Source organism: Salvelinus namaycush, chromosome 12, assembly GCF_016432855.1.
Source record: "Salvelinus namaycush isolate Seneca chromosome 12, SaNama_1.0, whole genome shotgun sequence".
Classification (NCBI taxonomy): Eukaryota; Metazoa; Chordata; class Actinopteri; order Salmoniformes; family Salmonidae; genus Salvelinus; species Salvelinus namaycush.
The window spans coordinates 9,784,039-9,803,921 of NC_052318.1; the positions used below are offsets into that span (position 1 = coordinate 9,784,039).

General features: G+C 46.0%; 1 protein-coding gene across 2 annotated transcripts in view; it reads right to left on the bottom strand.

Moving 5' to 3' along the window:
- Positions 1–19,367, bottom strand: part of LOC120056873 (dihydropyrimidinase-related protein 3) — a 44,424-nt gene extending 25,057 nt beyond the window's left edge. For both annotated transcript variants that reach the window (XM_039005130.1, XM_039005129.1), the window contains exons 1-5: positions 19,211–19,367; positions 9,643–9,731; positions 8,496–8,680; positions 4,702–4,866; positions 131–192 (exon numbers count right to left, since the gene is read on the bottom strand). In XM_039005130.1, coding sequence (XP_038861058.1) covers positions 131–192; positions 4,702–4,866; positions 8,496–8,680; positions 9,643–9,731; positions 19,211–19,258 — 549 coding nt within the window. In that variant the 5' untranslated portion in view covers positions 19,259–19,367. The remainder of the gene's footprint in view (positions 1–130; positions 193–4,701; positions 4,867–8,495; positions 8,681–9,642; positions 9,732–19,210) is intronic.
- Between the last annotated feature and the right edge of the window lie 516 nt (positions 19,368–19,883).

Sequence of the window (19,883 nt, forward strand, 5' to 3'; positions counted from 1 at the left end):
GATTTGCAGACATGGTCATTTTTTCCATAGATTACAGTTTGGCGAGACTGTGTTTCACATGCTGGCCAAGCAGAGCCGAGTAGGGCTCACCAACATTGTGTGTTGCTGTAGGCTAGCTAGCACACTGTACCTCACTGTTGCTCATCTGGTAGAAGTCCTTATAGGCCATGTAGACCTGGAAGGAGTTCACACCTGAGAGAGAGAGAGAGAGAGAGAGAGAGAGAGAGAGAGAGAGAGAGAGAGAGAGAGAGAGAGAGAGAGAGAGAGAGAGAGAGAGAGAGAGAGAGAGAGAGAGAGAGAGAGAGAGAGAGAGAGAGAGAGAGAGAGAGAGAGAGAGAGAGAGAGAGAGAGAGAGAGAGAGAGAGAGAGAGAGAGAGAGAGAGAGAGAGAGAGAGAGAGAGAGAGAGAGAGAGAGAGAGAGAGAGAGAGAGAGAGAGAGAGAGAGAGAGAGGTAGCATATGAGTGAAACCCCAAACAGAGAAGATTCCTGTGATGATTCCAGTTTATTAATTGAGCCAAACAGAAGATCCCTCATCAGGCTTCATTGAACGTGACTGGAACTTAGGGCCTGACTATCATTACCCAGGAGGCCTGTATTCTGCTCTCTGGACATTCTGTGGCTATGCTGTGGTGGCCAAACGGACCTGTCCACTCTGTCCTGTGTCTGAGCTATCTAACTGGCGTGAAACCATGGAGGGTCCCCCCAGGGCACCACACCCTCCTGCAGATGGACAGTGGTGGTCAGTGGTGTTTGGGCCAGGGCCAGGTATGGACCACAGGTCCTGTGAGCGTACTGGATGCCTGTGGCTGTGGTTGGGGGACAGACAGATTATGGGCCAGAGATAAGGAGGCAGAAGAAGGCACCACCGCTGAATGAGTTTCCTAGTTACTGCCAGCAGTAACCCTGCTCATCATCTTTGATTGGCCAGAGGAGTAGGTATAATGGCACTGTCTGTCTGCCTGACTGTCTGTCTGCGTATGTGTCTGTCTGCCTACCTGCCTGTCTGTCTGTGTCTGTCTGCCTGTCTACAGTCGTGGCCAAAAGTTTTGAGAAGGACACAAATATTAATTTTCACAAAGGCTGCTGCCTCAGTTTGTATGATGGCAATTTGCATATATTCCAGAATGTTATGAAGAGTGATCAGATGAATTGCAATTAATGCAAAGTCCCTCTTTGCCATGCAAATGAACTGAATCCCAAAAAACATTTCCACTGCATATCAGCCCTGCCACAAAAGGACCAGCTGACATCATGTCAGTGATTCTCTCGCTAACACAGGTGTGAGTGTTGACGAGGACAAGGCTGGAGATCACTCTGTCATGCTGATTGAGATCGAATAACAGACTGGAAGCTTCAAAAGGAGGGTGGTGCTTGGAATCATTGATCATCTTCATCTGTCAACTATGGTTACCTGCAATGAACATCATCATTGTTTTTGCACAAATAGGGCTTCACAAGCAAGGATATTGCTGCCAGTAAGATTGCACCTAAATCATCCATTTATCGGATCATCAAGAACTTCAAGGAGAGCGGTTCAATTGTTGTGAAGAAGGCTTCAGGGCGCCCAAGAAAGTCCAGCAAGCGCCAGGACTGTCTCCTAAAGTTGATTCAGCTGCGGGATCGGGGCACCACCAGAGCTTGCTCAGGAATGGCAGCAGGCAGGTGTGAGTGCATCTGCACGCACAGTGAGGCAAGGACTTTTGGAGAATGGCCTGGTGTCACGAAGGGCAGCAAAGAAGCGACTTCTCTCCAGGAAAAACATCAGGGACAGACTGATATTCTGCAAAAGGTACAGGGATTGGACTGCTGAGGACTGGGGTAAAGTCATTTTCTCTGATGAATCCCCTTTCCGATTGTTTGGGGCATCCGGAAAAAAGCTTGTCCGGAGAAGACAAGGTGAGCGCTACCATCAGTCCTGTGTCATGCCAACAGTAAAGCATCCTGAGACCATTCATGTGTGGGGTTGCTTCTCAGCCAAGGGAGTGGGCTCACTCACAATTTTGCCTAAAGAACACAGCCATGAATAAAGAATGGTACCAACACATCCTCCGAGAGCAACTTCTCCCAACCATCCAGGAACAGTTTGGTGACAAACAATGCCTTTTCCAGCATGATGGAGCACCTTGCCATAAGGAAAAAGTGATAACTAAGTGGCTCGGGGAACAAAACATCGATATTTTGGGTCCATGGCCAGGAAACTCCCCAGACCTTAATCCCATTGAGAACTTGTGGTCAATCCTCAAGAGGCGGGTGGACAAACAAAAACCCCAAAATTCTGACAAACTCCAAGCATTGATTATGCAAGAATGGACTGCCATCAGTCAGGATGTGGCCCAGAAGTTAATTGACAGCATGCCAGGGCGGATTGCAGAGGTCTTGAAAAAGAAGGGTCAACATTGCAAATATTGACTCTTTGCATCAACTTCATGTAATTGTCAATAAAAGCCTTTGACACTTATGAAATACTTGTAGTTATACTTCAGTGTTTCATAGTAACATCTGACAAAAGTATCTAAAGACACTGAGGCAGCAGACTTTGTGGAAATTAATATTTGGGTCATTCTCAAAACTTTTGGCCACAACTGTACAGGTGTTTGTCTGTCTGTCTACATGCCTGCGTTTCTCTCTGTGTATGTGTCTGTCTGCCTACCTATCTGCCAGTCTGTCTGTCTGTCTGTCTGTCTGTCTGTCTGTCTGTCTGTCTGTCTGTCTGTCTGTCTGTCTGTCTGTCTGTCTGTCTGTCTGTCTGTCTGTCTGTCTGTCTGTCTGCATTCCTGCGTGTTTGTCTGTCTGCATGCGTGTCTGTCTGTCTGTCTGTCTGTCTGTCTGTCTGTCTGTCTGTCTGTCTGTCTGTCTGTGTCTGTCTGTCTGTCTGTCTGTCTGTCTGTCTGTCTGTCTGCGTGTCTGTCTGCCTGCCTGTCTGTCTGCTGGATCCAGTACTATGGACTTTGTCTTGATCCAAGGTGGATTCCCAATGGATCCTCATCTCTAAACTTAAAAGCATGGTCCTCTCAATCCAGTTGATATACAGACTGACATATAAAAAGAAAGTCCTCTCACTGTCAACTGCGTTTATTTCAGCAAACTTAACATGTGTAAATATCTGTATGAACATAACAAGATTCAACAACTAAGACATAAACTGAACAAGTTCCACAGACATGTGACTAACAGAAATGGAATAATGTGTCCCTGAACAAAGGGGGGGGGGGGGGGGGGGGGTCAAAATCTAAAGTAACAGTCAGTATCTGGTGTGGCCACCAGCTGCATTAAGTACTGCAGTGCATCTCCACCTCATGGACTGCACCAGATTTGCCAGTTCTTGCTGTGAGATGTTACCCCACTCTTCCACCAAGGCACCTGCAAGTTCCCAGACATTTCTGGGGGGAGTGGCCCTAGCCCTCACCCTCCAATCCAACATGTCCCAGACGTGCTCAATGGGATTGAGATCCGGGCTCTTCGATGGCCATGGCAGAACACTGACATTCCTGTCTTGCAGGAAATCACTCACAGAATGAGCAGTATGGCTGGTGGCATTGTCATGCTGGAGGGTCATGTCAGGATGAGCCTGCGGGAAGGGTACCACATGAGGGAGGAGGATGTCTTCCCTGTAAAGCACAGCTTTGATATTGCCTGCAATGACAACAAGCTCAGTCCGATGATGCTGTGACACACCGCCCCAGATCATGACGGACCCTCCACTTCCAAATCGATCCCGCTCCAGAGTACAGGCCTCGGTGTAACGCTCATTCCTTCGACGATAAATGCAAATCTGACCATCAGCCCTGGTGAGACAAAACCGCGACTCGTCAGTGAAGAGCACTTTTTGCCAGTCCTGTCTGGTCCAGCGACAGTGGGTTTGTGCCCATAGGCGACGTTGTTGCCGGTGATGTCTGTTGAGGACCTGCCTTACAACAGGCCTACAAGCCCTCAGTCCAGCCTCTCTCAGCCTATTGTGGACAGTCTGAGCACTGATGGAGGGATTGTGCATTCCTGGTGTAACTCGGGCAGTTGTTGTTGGCATCCTGTACCTGTCCCGCAGGTGTGATGTTTGGATGTACCGATCCTGTGCAGGTGTTGTTACATGTGGTCTGCCACTGCGAGGACGATCAGCTGTCTGTCCTGTCTCCCTGTAGTGTTGTCTTAGGCGTCTCACAGTACGGACATTGCAATTTAATGCCCTGGCCACATCTGCAGTCCTCATGGCTCCTTGCAGCATGCCTAAGGCACGTTCACGCAGATGAGCAGGGACCCTGGGCATCTTTCTTTTGGTGTTTTTCAGAGTCAGTAGAAAGGCCTCTTTAGTGTCCTAAGTTTTCATAACTGTGACCTTAATTGCCTACCGTCTGTAAGCTGTTAGTGTCTCAACGACCGTTCCACATGTGCATGTTCATTAATTGTTTATGGTTCATTGAACAAGCATGGGAAACAGTGTTTAAACCCTTTAAAATGAAGATCTGTGAAGTTATTTAGATTTTTACGAATTATCTTTGAAAGACAGGGTCCTGAAAAAGAGACGTTTCGTTTTTTGCTGAGTTTATTTGTGGTCAACAGAACCCTGCCTAACTCTTTGGTAGTCGATGCATTTCCTCCCATAATATGTGATTTTTGCATGTGGAAAAGTGCTATAGAAAGTCCATTTGAATTTCCATTTACTGTCTGTCAGACCTTCCCCTTGCTGCTGTGACGTTGGCCGTTACCTTTTTCCTTGAGCAGTGTGTCCACCTCCTGCTTGACACTGTCGCTCCAGTGGGTGATGTCCACATGGAGGGAGTAGTCACAGCAGGTCTTCTCATCGGCCCAGCTCCTCCATTGCTCAAAGGCCTCGATCAGACTGCTGCCTGGCTCCGGGATCACATGATCCACTACAGGGAGGGAGGCAGGGGGGGTAGACATAGAGAGAAAGGGATTAGGAAGAGAGAGAGGGCGACAGAGAGAGGGAGGATGTTACTGTTTGTGTTATATAACCCACAATGCCTGTGTCTCTGTGTCCTTTGCCAGTGGCTTTCAATACAATGTCACCTATCATTGGAAATGTCTGTATGTCTGAGTGTATGTTTGGGTTACATGGAACTCCCAGTTCAAGTCACTGTTCGGCTAATCGAAAACAAACTCAAACTGATAAGAGATAAAGAGAACCCCCACCTCCTCCGATGTCTATAGTGGTCCTAGTCTCTGATGTAATATGTCCGCCTGCTCCCCTGACCAGCTGACCACTTCCCGATCCAATTAAAGGCCGCCCAATCTCCTCAAATCCCTCTGCGTGTGTTAATGCGATCTCGAGTCAACAGCAGCCAAGAAAAGCTATGTTGTTTACTATGGTTGACTCTCTGACCGAGGCTGTGTGGCATGTAACTCGGTGTCAAAGACGTGAAGGGCAGGATGAATAAGCTAATGCGGTACACAAGTGTGCTGGAGGCAGTTCTTCCTTCACAGGGCCACAGACACCACACAGTTTAGTACCAGTTGATTATAGTGAAACGTTACTATCTACCAGTTGTTTCATCTGTGTGTTGGGCCCAGTCTTTGGGCTCATCTGTGTGTTGGGCACAGTCCGGGGTGCATCACACACTAGAGGTCTTCACGGATCGACCTGTACCTGAATACCCGAGACCTGGTCCAGGACACGAGCGGGTCCGGATCCAGAACTCTAAATAATGTCACGGGACTGGGTCGGATCTGATACGATTGTCATGGGTCTCGGGTATGTGTAATTTTAACTGACTTGTCCGGAAGCGCCTGTACAGATCCGAATGGGACTGTGGCAGTAGAGAGCGAGAAAGAGAGACATTTTATAATTTCATAATATGCTGCTGCTCTTGCTTTTCATGAGAGCGTAGCTTGTTGTTGACCAATCATAAGTCATCAAAGCAGCACTAGGCTACAGTCATAGAGCCTCGCTCCGTGTGTGGCAAAAATTAGGAGATATCTAATCAACGGAAGATGGAATTAAAATGATGGAATTAAAAGTTAAAGGAGAAGAATAGGCTACAACGACCAAGAGCCAACAGATAGGCTGCTACTTAATATTCTGAATTGAGTTGTTGTTGTTTGTAACTGTAGGATAAGAAAGTGCACGCACTGCAGCCTCAGTTATCAAATCAAATCACATTTAATTTGTCACATACACCTGTTTGCAGACGTTATTGCGGGTGTAGTGAAATGCTTGTGTTTCTAGCTCCAACAAGTCTTAGGCTGAATCGTGCTGGTTTACTGTATGTCTGTGGTGATTATCTGATCTTAGTTAGCCCAACTAGCTAAAGTTAGCTAGCTTAACTAGCTTCTCCTGGTTTGATGCAGTCAAGACAGGTATTACGTAATCATTTTTAATGATAAATAATCTAGCTATGGCAGCTATTAGTCTACCATAGCGCAAGTCGGCTTGGTTGGTTGGTTGCTGTCTCTCGTCTCTCCCTGCCTCCTCCCTGCTCCCCATGTCACTCCCTCCTCCCTGCTCCCCATGTCACTCCCTCCTCCATGCTCCCCATGTCACTCCCTCCTCCCTGCTCCCCATGTCACTCCCTCCTCCCTGCTCCCCATGTCACTCCCTCCTCCCTGCTCCCCATGTCACTCCCTCCTCCCTGCTCCCCATGTCACTCCCTCCCACCTGCTCCCCATGTCACTCCCTCCTCCATGCTCCCCATGTCACTCCCTCCTCCCTGCTCCCCATGTCACTCCCTCCTCCCTGCTCCCCATGTCACTCCCTCCTTCCTGCTCCCCATGTCACTCCCTCCTCCCTGCTCCCCATGTCACTCCCTCCCTCCTGCTCCCCATATCACTCCCTCATCCCTGCTCCCCATGTCACTCCCTCCTCCATGCTCCCCATATCACTCCCTCATCCCTGCTCCCCATGTCACTCCCTCCTCCATGCTCCCCATATCACTCCCTCATCCCTGCTCCCCATGTCACTCCCTCCTCCATGCTCCCCATGTCACTCCCTCCTCCCTGCTCCCCATGTCACTCCCTCCTCCCTGCTCCCCATGTCACTCCCTCCTCCATGCTCCCCATGTCACTCCCTCCTCCCTGCTCCCCATGTCACTCACTCCTCCCTGCTCCCCATGTCACTCCCTCCTCCCTGCTCCCCATGTCACTCCCTCCTCCCTGCTCCCCATGTCACTCCCTCCTCCCTGCTCCCCATGTCACTCCCTCCTCCCTGCTCCCCATGTCACTCCCTCCTCCCTGCTCCCCATGTCACTCCCTCCTCCCCATGTCACTCCCTCCTCCATGCTCCCCATGTCACTCCCTCCTCCCTGCTCCCCATGTCACTCCCTCCTCCATGCTACCCATGTCACTCCCTCCTCCCTGCTCCCCATGTCACTCCCTCCTGCCTGCTCCCCATGTCACTCCCTCCTCCCCATGTCACTCCCTCCTCCCCATGTCACTCCCTCCTCCATGCTACCCATGTCACTCCCTCCTCCATGCTACCCATGTCACTCCCTCCTCCCTGCTACCCATGTCACTCCCTCCTCCCTGCTCCCCATGTCACTCCCTCCTCCATGCTCCCCATGTCACTCCCTCCTCCCTGCTCCCCATGTCACTCCCTCCTCCCTGCTCCCCATGTCACTCCCTCCTCTATGCTACCCATGTCACTCCCTCCTCCCTGCTCCCCATGTCACTCCCTCCTCCCTGCTACCCATGTCACTCCCTCCTCCCTGCTCCCCATGTCACTCCCTCCTCCCTGCTACCCATGTCACTCCCTCCTCCCTGCTTCCCATGTCACTCCCTCCTCCATGCTCCCCATGTCACTCCCTCCTCCCTGCTCCCCATGTCACTCCCTCCTCCCTGCTCCCCATGTCACTCCCTCCTCCCTGCTCCCCATGTCACTCCCTCCTCCCTGCTCCCCATGTCACTCCCTCCTCCCTGCTCCCCATGTCACTCCCTCCTCCCTGCTACCCATGTCACTCCCTCCTCCCTGCTCCCTCACTCCCTCCTCCCTGCTCCCCATGTCACTCCCTCCTCCCTGCTCCCCATGTCACTCCCTCCTCCCTGCTACCCATGTCACTCGACTCGCTCACAGTACGGCTTTATCAGCTCCGGTTAATAAAGTATCTTAAAAAATGACTTTTCTGCTGCTTCTCTCTCTCTCTCTCTCTCTCTCTCTCTCTCTCTCTCTAGTGCTCTGACTTTCTTTTTCTCTTTCTTTCATCCTCAATGGATAAAGCCGCCACATGGCTGCCTGCCCACAATCTACTCTGTATATTGTCTACAATCTCACACCGCCACAGCCAAGTAGTGTGGATTATAATCTTGTTTTAGCTCATTTTCAACTGAGATCAGATAATACAGTAAACCAGTACGATTCAGCCTAAGACTTACTCTACTAAAATGTTAAATTGCCCTAATGATTATGGATGCAATTGATATGGCAGTCTTTCCATGTCATGTGGGTAGTTAACTGTCTGTTATTGTGATACCTTCAGACCCCCCCACCCACCGCCCCCTAGTGAGAGACACGGGCTCCAGGTCTCTCCAGGGCTCCGCTCTCTTCTCTCACCGATCATGGTGGTTCCCCCAGCCAGGGCAGCCTTGGTGCCCTGGGAGAAGTCGTCCACGGTGGTGGTCCCCCGGTAGGGCATCTGGAAGTGGGTGTGGTTGTCAATGCCACCAGGGATCACCATCTTGCCGTTGGCCTCGATGGTCTTGATCCCACCTGGGACGATCAGGTTGTCTCCAATCTGCCTGGAGGTTTAGGCGGGAGAAGAGCCATGTCAGGGGGTATCATTGACTTGACACAATACTGTAAATTCATGCTATGAATAGCTAAATAGCTGATGAATAAACCAAAATGAATATATTATCATATCATTAGAAATGTAGTTTTGCTCATGGCTGACTGGTGTACAGTAAAGTTAATCAAACTGAAAGTTAGCGGTGACCCAGCATCATTTGGAAACTATCAATCCTTCCACATTAGATTAAAGTCATCAGAGCATGTCAAATAGCAGCTTGGAGGGTTGCAGACAGACCGACAGACAGACAGACAGACAGGCAAGAGGGCAGCGTCTGTATTCCTGTGCCAGCAGCAGCGTGGTCGATGCTAGGCTAGCCTGGCCTGTGTAATTGGTATGCAGCGCTAACCTTCCTGCGGGTGCTTTTCCTATCAGAGCTCCTCTATGGGAGCACACAGGACAAAGAGCCTAATAGGCTGATCGAGTGGGAACAGGAACTGGGGAAAAAAGAGTGACCTTCCAAGAGCAGGCAGGAATGCACCCACTTTGCCTCTTGTCTGGCCCTGCACACTATACACTACTGTGGACTGGAGTAGACTCTGACTGGATCTGTTTGGATCTGAATGGATCTGACTGGATCTGTTTGGATCTGTGTGGATCTGACTGGATCTATCTGGATCTGACTAGATCTGACTGGATCTGTTTGGATCTGTGTGGATCTGACTGGATCTGTGTGGATCTGACTGGATCTGTCTGGATCTGACTGGATCTGACTGGATCTGTCTGGATCTGTCTGGATCTGACTGGATCTGTCTGGATCTGTCTGGCACTTGAAATGACTGTGATATGTGGTTGTCTTGCCTACCTTAGTTGAATGCACTGACTAAGTTGATCTGGATAAGAGTGTCTGCTAAATGATCAAAACGTCAACGTCAATGCATGGGAGGACGTGGTGGTCAAACATTCTCTTACTTAATGACGCCATCCTCCATGTAAATGTCGGCATAAAAGGACTGGTCATCATTAACGATCCTCCCGCCTTTGACCAGAAGCCTGTCGCTCTGGAGAGAGAGTTCGAAAGAACAAGAGGGAAAAAGAGAGGGGATGGGAGGGAGAGAATGTTACAAAGTCCAAAGCAATCTCATCAGTATTCCGGCTATTCTGGCGGACACTCTGTTTTGTGCTTCTTTTTTTTCAAGATGTGTTCTTGTGTTCTTGTTCTTGCGCAATCTCGATTTCAACAGCTGGGGTGAAACAAGAGCCATTTGTTTGGAATGTCTGACTGTCCCATCTACGCAAGAGAGGGCTAATGAGAATAGCCACTCACACAGATTACACAGTAACTACTGTACACAGTAACCTACATTTTACACACAGCTGGGTAAATGGATGGTCCTAGCAGTCACATAGATGAGCTTGGACTAGATTGACTAGATAACGTAGCCTGTAAACAGGGCGTTGTCGTCTAGCGACTCAGCTGCTGCGCCAGAGACAGCCACTTGGCCACTGGCAAGACGTTTCCATGGTAATGCTTTGCTAGGAGCACTCAGAGAGGCTGGAGCGGCAGGCTGGCATGCCTGGTAAGGACACGCCTCACAGAGTACAGGGCATAACACTGAGCAACAGGGAATGGAGAGAGAGGGGAGGGGGGTTGCTGGAACTTTGACGTTAGTGTCCCAGTACATTGCCTGGGCAGGGCCTCTTCTCTTCTCCTGGACCGGTCAGACCACTAGATTCTACAACAAAACCAGGACATGGAGTGAGCTCAACCAAAGGCAAATGGCTCTTTTACCTTTTACTGTATGAATAATATATGTATGGTAGGTACCCATTATCACACTGTGTAAAATGCCTAGGTTCAGTTCACTGCCCTGTAAGGTAAACAGAATGGGAGCGTTCCGTAGTTTCCCATCAGCACATGGTGTGGTGTGATTAGTGATTTACTGTCTTGGCTGTGGAGCCCGGCTGGCGCTTTGTCAGTACGAACCCCACCCCTCTCTACTGGTTTAAATGAAGTATATACGTAGCCTTAGCGATGCATCCCTGGCATCTGCTCACACAACAAACACTGGCTAGTCTTCCAGGCAGTGTGGGATGGGGGTGGGAGTGATGGCTGGAGGGAGGGAGGGTGGGAGGGAGGGAGGGTGGGTGGGTGGGTGGGTGGGTGTGTGGGATGGATGGATGGAGGGAGGGAGGGAGGGAGGGAGGGAGGGAGGGAGGGAGGGAGGGAGGGAGGGAGGGAGGGGGTCTGATGCTGATTAAGCAGAGAGACAGATAGAGACCCAACAGTCTTCTCTTCTGAGCCATGCAGGCGACCCCACCCTGCCTGGAGCAGCCAGCACACTGTGTAAAGCACCGAGGCAGGCAGAGAGAGAGAGAGACAGAGAGAAGACGGCGTGAGAGAGAGAGAGAGAGAGCGCAAGAGAGAGAGCAAGAGAGAGAGAGAAAGAGCGCAAGAGAGAGAGAGAGAGAGAGAGAGAGAGAGGGAGAGAGCAAGAGAGTGTGACCTGTTGCCACTAGAAAAGGTCAACCAGTGAAGAACAAACACCATTGTAAATACAACCCATACTTATGCTTATTTATTTACACTTTTGTACTTTAACCATTTGTACATCGTTACAACACTGTATATATACATAATATGACATTTGTAATGTCTTTATTCTTTTGGAACTTCTGTGAGTGTAACGTTTACTATACATTTTTATTGTTTATTTCACTTTTGTATATTATCTACTTCACTTGCTTTGGCAATGTTAACATATGTTTGCCATGCCAATAAAGCCCATTGAATTGAACTGAGAGAGAGAAAGAAAGAGAGAGGGAGAGAGAGCACATACTGTACATGTTGACTTACAGAATGGCCTCTATCATCTACACACTACACAGTCCCCTAATCCATACCCTTCCACTACCTTCAGGGGATATCTGGTTTTGTATCTGAATATGTTTCAAATTGATAGTATGTCCGCAGATGGTATTGCATAAGAATATTCTCAATTTTAGTGTGGCTACCTAAGGGAAGAGCGTACTTAACACCAGCCCTAAGAGCATGGGGAAGTCTATTATCTTCCTAAAATTATCCCTATATGGTCGAGGCCCAGGTCCCTGGGCTATACTCTGCTGCAGTAAAGACATGCTTACTGCAGTGTGTGTGCCTGAACACCCGCCCCAATCTATCAGTGTTTTCCCTCAAGCCTCAGTCCTGTCTAGGTCTACCAGTAATTTACCAGTTACCAGAATCTTCAGTAATTTTAGTAATTAACAGAAAATATTTGGCAATCTATCCTAACTTTGGTAATTTATAAATAAATAACTTTAAAAAAAAAAATTGATTCATACAGTGCATTTGTAAAGTATTCAGACCCCTTCCCTTTTTCCACATTTTGTTACGTTACAGGCTTATTCTAAAATAGTTTTCCATCATAAATCTACACACAATACCCCATAATGACAGAGCAAAAACTGGTTTTTAGAAATGTTTTCAAATGTATAAATTTTTTTAAACAGAAATGGCTTATTTACAAAAGTCTTCAGGCCCTTCACCATGAGATTTGAAATTGAGCTCAGGTGCATCCTGTTTCCATTGATCATCCTTGAGATGTTTCTACAACTTGATTGGTCTACCTGTGGTAAATTCAATTGATTGGACATGATTTGGAAAGGCACACACCTGTCTATATAAAAGGTCCCACAGTTGACAGTGCTCTCCTTGTTCGGGCGGCATTCGGCGGTCGACGTCACCGGCCTTCTAGCCACCGCCGATCCACTTTTCATTTTCCATTTGTTCTGTCTTTGTCTTACACACCTGGCTTCACTCAACCAATTACTTGTTTATTATTTAACACTCTGTTCCCCATGTTTTGTTTGTGAGTGATTGTTCATTGTACTTCGGTCCGTTTTTTGTGGTCTCGCTATGTTGCCTTGTATTATTGTATTTTTGAGTAAAGTACGTTGATTACTCATATCTGCAGTCCTGCGCCTGGCTCTCTACACCAGCTACACACAGGACCATTACACCCGGACTATTTGCATTGTGTGCCCCCCCACCACAACCCCTCCATTTATGCTGCTGCTACTCTGTTTATCATATATGCATAGTCACTTTAACTATACATTCATGTACATACTACCTCAATTGGGCCGACCAACCAGTGCTCCCGCACAGTGGCTAACCGGGCTATCTGCATTGTGTCCCACCCACCACCCGCCAACCCCTCTTTTACGCTACTGCTACTCTCTGTTCATCATATATGCATAGCCACTTTAACCATATCTACATGTATATACTACCTCAACCAGCCTGACTAACCGGTGTCTGTATGTAGCCTCACTACTTTATATAGCCTGTCTTTTTACTGTTGTTTTATTTCTTTACCGACCTATTGTTCACCTAATACCTTTTTTGCACTATTGGTAAGAGCCTGTAAGTAAGCATTTCACTGTAAGGTTTACTGTTGTATTCAGCGCACGTGACAAATAAACTTTGATTTGATTTTAGTAGATAGAACACATGGTTCAAGACAAAATAGCCGAATTAATAAAAAAACATTCTAATCAACAATTACATTATTTTAAATTACTGTAACTCTGCAACTCGTCCAACTATTGACTTTGTTCACAACTGCCACCAGTTTGACGCCAAAACCTTGACAACAAATACCTGTTGACATAGTAAAATAAATGAACGTAAATAACATAAATAATAATGCAAAGTTCCCAAAGTTCCCAAAAAGGGCCACAAGATGTCTTGTGATAGATTACATAAAATCCTTGAATTCTGATAGTTTACTGGTAAACTTAGAAAGTTTCCAGTAATATACCCTCCCTTTGCAACCCTAGGCCTGTCATCACCAATCACACGCAGGATCAGTATTGTTGGCTGTCATCAAATCTGATTAACTTCCTCGTACTCTACTGCTTAACTAACACTAGCAGACACTGCACACACTCCAAAATAGTATACAGATATATTACTTTATTACTTCTCAATAATACCTCATCATTCAAGATCCTGCTGTAATCATACCCAAGTGTTTTTTTGTATTGGACCCTTTAGCAAAACCTCTGTTTCACAAACAGATGTAAGATCTTAATATGAGCCAGTTTGCTACAGCAGGAAAATAATCCTACAGCATTACTAGCAATTCTAATGTGGATTATAATTCATCTGAAATTTCCAAAAATGGCAAATACAAATTTAAGAAGCCTTTTTAAACCTCAAATACAGTACAAGTTTAAAATGTCCTGCATTGCAGGAAAGTTCGCCTGCAACAGGGTGATCAAATTAAGTTCCTACATCTGTACACTTAGCTCAGCCCTGGCCACTCACAGCAGTAGGCGCCAAGCAATATGCATCATGTCAGATTTAACCAGCTAGGCTTCTGCCCACAATCTAAATTCGTCCGTGAATTAAAACAGCAGAATAAATTCCTCGATAAATGAAAATGAAAGAAAGCAAATAGTTGTGGAGGTCATTTTTATAAGAGTTGTGATTTTGTGACTATTCAGAGGAGTTTGACTGAATGCACTGTTATTATCATAGAGCAGTGGTCTCCGCTTAGTAAACAATGGTATATCCAAAGTAATCCAGTGATTTCACTGGGCTCGGTATGGAAAGCCGACTCTCAGATGCATACATCTGGAGAAACCTTGCTAAAAAGAATGAGGGAAGAGAAAGACAGAGTCCTCTATGTTTTTGTTACAACGTAAATATGACAGAACTTAAAAGAGTAAAATGATATGGCAATCTGCAGTTTGATTTCTGTTGCAACACACGCATGCATGGACACACAAATCAAAAATGTGACTTTGGCTTAGCATTCCCCAAATGTTCTGTGGTTAAATGCTTTGACAGAATCCAGTAGTTGCAGTAGTGTTGATATGAGACCAGCCACAATCCTTGAGGTGTGACTGCACACCATTGGTCCATGCTGGTGGATTTGCAGATGGGTCATGACATGGATTGTAAAATATTGTTCACGGTTAAACTCACTCATAAACAAGTCAAACCGTCCCATCGGTGCAACCACAAGACATGCAAAGCTTAAGGATAGGGATGGAACCAGCTGAAATGAATAACCTTTAAATATATATTCTTACTGTATCATTAAAGTACTACTAAAATCCCATTCCATGAAAATGGTCATGGAAACCCCACAGAGAGAAAACTATAGCCATACCATTTGTAAGGACATTTCTGGCATAACAACGTCTTCCTCACTGACTCTTTGTCCAATAACATTTTATTCCAATTCAAATGCTAACGTACAGTAGTAGTATACTGCGCGTCTTTTCAAATGTCTCCTTTTACCTTCCACACTAACTGAGATGAGTGTGTGTTGTGCGCTTGGTTTAGTGCTGCTGTCCACTTTGGTCGACATCAAACCCTCGCCCTGATCACTTATGCTGACCTTGACTAAGTAATGTGCCATAAAGCCTACCCCCGCCTGTCAATCAACCAGGCTGCGGCCAGTTACAGTAAAACAGAACAAAAAGAGCTTAATGGGTAGTGTATATGGCCGCGTCCCAAATCACACCCAATAGCCTATACAGTATACACTCTTAGGAAGAAAACAAAAAGTGCTATCTAGCACCTAAAATAGATATTCGGTTGTCCCCATAGGAGAACCCTTTTTGGTTCCAGGTGGATCCCTTTTGAGTTCCATGTAGAACCCTTTCCACAGAGGGTTCTTCATGGAACCCAAAAGGTTTTTACCTGGAACCAAAAAGGGTTCTCCTATGGGGACAGGTGGAGGAAGCCGTTTGGAGAAAATTAAAAGTATCACTACTTTTAACCAGGGCCCATGTTACTAAATAGGGAATAGCGTGTGATTTGGGACACTGGCTCTATGTAGAGCCCTTCGACAGCACTGGCGTGGCACACAGACTGATACTGGGTGGTGGGGAGATTTGTTGTTGCCATGTTACAGATCACAGGATTTGGTTTATAGTTTTAAGCTTATACAAAATGAAACAATTTAAGGGTTAAGAGTTTGAGACATGTTTGTGATAAAATCTCCTCACAAGGTCAGAAAGGCCTACAGTAACAGTGATTTGCTGCAATTTGACATTGGAAATAACAAAATAAGTCCTTGTGTTACAAGATTTGACTGTCGATGGAACTTTAAAAATGAATACAACTGGAGATCTTCCTACCGGAAACTCTCTCTTTCACTATTATAAAAGCCAGAAAATACTAAAGATAGTCTAAAGGAAGTACTGCATGCTGTATTGTGAAGGTTTGTGAAGGTTTTTTCCCACACAGAGCAAATTGATAAGAGCACACATTATAGTAACAGAAGCATTTGCAACAGGCAGTTCTTAATGACATCTGTAGAGAGTTTGACTGGGAACAGGGCCTCTGTGTGTTGTTGCTAACAGAGAAAACATAGCAGATAAAACACACCGAGCCAAGACGATATTCCAGAGGAGTCTATTAACTGTGAGACCCTTATGTGTGAGGCGGGCGGGCGGGCAGGCTGAGACCAATGGAAGGGGAAAGTCATCCTGCCGCATGGGAGCCAGGGGCCTCTGCTGTTGCCTAGTGACAAAAATATTTACTATTCACTCAAAAGCACATTACATTTTTTTTCTGTGGAAAAGTCAAAACAATAGGCTGTATCAATCTAAATAAGTTGCCTAGCCGCCACATCATAGAGGCCAGTCTCAAGCAGCGTGATCTTGTGATAGGCCAAAGCGGCACCGTTTCCAAGGCAGCCCAACACTCAAATCTGGTTCTGATTGGGCCTGACCGCAATCTCCATCCAGGGTGGTAAAATGGCCTCATGTCAGAGGCTAGAGGCAGGGAGACAAGGGTAACCGAGGTGGTATTTTCTACTTCTCAATAGTATGCTGGTGGCCATGGAGAGTGGATGGCAATAGCTGGGTGGTCACAGCATGATGTTTTACAGTTAGGAAGGTCTGAAACGTAGGAAATAAAGTGGAGAATTGGGAGCATAAACAGTGTGCGGGGCCTTCCTATTCTTTACAGGTATTCTTTACTAGCCCAGCACCTAAGTTTTTAAGGAAGTGTGTATGACCACACACTTTGCTTGCAGTTAGGCCCACTTTGAAGACAGTGCAGGGATGGTGAAGCCCTGTTTTGTGGTGCCATTGGGGGGAAAAGGTTTCTTTCCTGGGTAAAGCCTGTCAGTCATGCCCACATATGCAGGTTCCAGCTGGAGGGGATGAATGATGACATGCACGGCACTACAGTAGGATACTGTGAGAACATGGAAAAAGCATAACCACACCTAGAAATCTGACATGGCCTTAATGCTCTCCTGCTCCCAGACAGACATAGGGAAACAGCTGGGATATAGGGGTAGAAATAAATTAGGAAAATCATTCCCAATAAATACATTTCTCAGATTGTCAGGCTATAGCCTACACACAAAAAGATGCTGGGTTAAAAAACAAACAATTTGGGTTATTTGGTAACCCAATATTGGACAGAACACACGCTGGGTTGTTTTGACCCAGTCAGTTGGGTTGTGTGAATAACCCAACAAATTGGGTTATTGGGATTACTCAAACATGGGTTAATTTAACCATCAGTTGGGAATTTTTACTCCCATTCTGCGATGACCTAGCAGTAGGGTATTTTCAAGAGGCGTGGCTTATTAGGGGCATGGCTTTCAGCTAGATCTTATTGGCCACCTGTGAGAGTAAATGTCATTCTTGTTCATCACATTAAGTTTACATACTGAAAATTCTAATTTTGCTTCATTCTTCTATAATATTAAGATAATTTATTACATATTAAAATAAGGTATACCACCTTATTGTATCCCAACATTAGGCTTTTAGGGAACGTGTACACTTCTGTGAGCCTCACTAAAGCTACTAAAGTGTCAATGTCCGACCTTAACATGTGATAACTATACAACACAATAGATTAACAGGAATGACATTTACTCTCATGGGTGGCTAAAAAAATCTATCTTAAATTCACCCCTCCAGTCTTCTGATCTGTCCCACTGGATCATACAGTATCTCAATAACCCAGCATCAATAACCCAGTAGTTTTTAAAGAAAAACAACCCAACTAAGTGACCCAATGAAAAAAAATGCCTGCAACCCAGTTGGATCAACCAAACAACCCAGCATTTGTGTACATGCAATTACACTGTAATAAACTGTCTGTTAACTTGTTTAAAGGATATTAGATTCACCATTATGTCAAGTTGCACAGTAGGGTAGAGTAGGCCTACAAGAAGGCTAATATGTAGAATTGATGATGTGCTCCTAAAATAGTGCTCCTCAGGGCCATTACCCTGAGAGGTCCCTAGACTGAGCAGCAGGTGTATTCCCTGTACAGGCCAAACATGTTCAAAGCCTCCACAAAAAATAAAATGTGTACAAAAATATTTACACACACAACTTTCGCTAAAACATTCTAGTGCGTCGCTGATATTCTATGAGAAGACCCTTGCGGGCCAGCCTGCCTCCACCCCCAATCCGTCAGTGATATCAGACGAGACAAAGGGCGTCTCTCCTGGAATATAACACCACGGTGAGCCGCAACAATGAACACGCAGCCATTTCAAACAGACCCTAGAGCTGTGCTGCAGCAGCAACCATCCCCGCCAACACGTTGCTTGCCCCGATTTTAACTCCAAACCCGTGAGGCAAAGCACCGCACCGGCGAATTCTATTACATTGCGTTCTAGTAATGCTGAATTCGAAATGCTCTATTTTACGGGCGGGCTTTAACATCTGATCATACACATAGGCGTGGGAGATTTTTTCTCTCTCCCTGCATCACCAGTCCAGACGCTCAGATAGCCTATATCTGGCCAAATACATATTTATTTGACAGAATGGGAGTGTACAACAGGGGTTTATTATGGTACATAATTCAACAACAGGATGTTGAATATGGAAAACAAATAGGCCATATATCTCCTCGATTCACACAGCTATAACTGATTTATTGCTTTGTATTCGTTTTTTTCTTATAATAGGAGGCTGACTTTCCATCATGTGTGGCCCTGTAGGCTACAAAAACGAATCCAAAACGCGATAATGTTGTTTATTATTTATAAAAAGGATGTGCATTTCATCTACATCATTTCATCCATCTTTCCCCAACCATTCAAGATGCCAACATATAAAGTTATAACTACATTATAACAGCCCAGTGTGAAGACTATTTCATTGATTTATTATATATATATATCTTTCAAATGAGCCACATGCACTGCGCACGGGTATCATGCCATCCTCAACAAAGAAGATGCAAGTTACCTTTAAGAAAACGCCTCGTTCTGTCTCTCCGACTGTCACTATGGTAGCCAATCATGCCACCTTCATTCGGCACGACTGTATTTGTTTCTATGTTCAATTGACTATCATAATGGAAAGGAAAATATCCCACACTGATGAAAAAGGCCTGAATGCATGAATTAATTGCTATTGGCACATTCTTGAATAGCGGTAACATAAAATAGGAATTAGCCAAGACAAAAGCAATGCACTGATTTTAGACAATCAGGCATGCAAGTTTCAAAAGGCAGATATTAATATTTCTACTTACTGTGATCTTTGGAATATTCTTTTTGCCTTGATAAGAATGCCCAGACATAATTGCGACTGGTCGAAAACTGATTCCACCTCTGAACAAAGCTTTGAAATATTCCCCTCTGGGTGTTTCTGCGGCTACTGGCTGGATGGGAAAATTAGGGAATGGTCGCCTCCCTCTGTGCAATGTAAAGTGCTTCGAAGTGAGCTAGAGCGTATACTCTGATCCACCGACGGACTCCTCCCTCAATAGTCTCATTGGTAGGCTACAGCTGCAACGCTCAAATCCTCCCACAGGAGGACGCTCAACAGCAGGTGTAGGCGACTACAACAGTGTACAGAATTGCACTGTACAGAATTGCACTGAAATAGAAACAGTGTCATGACTGCAACATTTGTTATTGGATATTGGATTTATAGCCGGCTTAACAGAAATGGTAGCAGAAGGTGAATATTGAACATATATCCAGATGATGCTGTGTAACATTTTGCTAATTCTTATTTACAATTACGGCCAAACCCTAACCAGGACGACGCTGGGCCAATTGTGCGCTGCCCCAATCATGGCCAGTTGTGATTCGAACCAGGGTCTGTAGTGATATCTCTAGCACTGAGATGCAGTGCCTTAGACCGCTGCGCCACTCGGGAGCCCCATATTAGTTGGCTTCTTTGCAGCAGTCTTGTGTAGA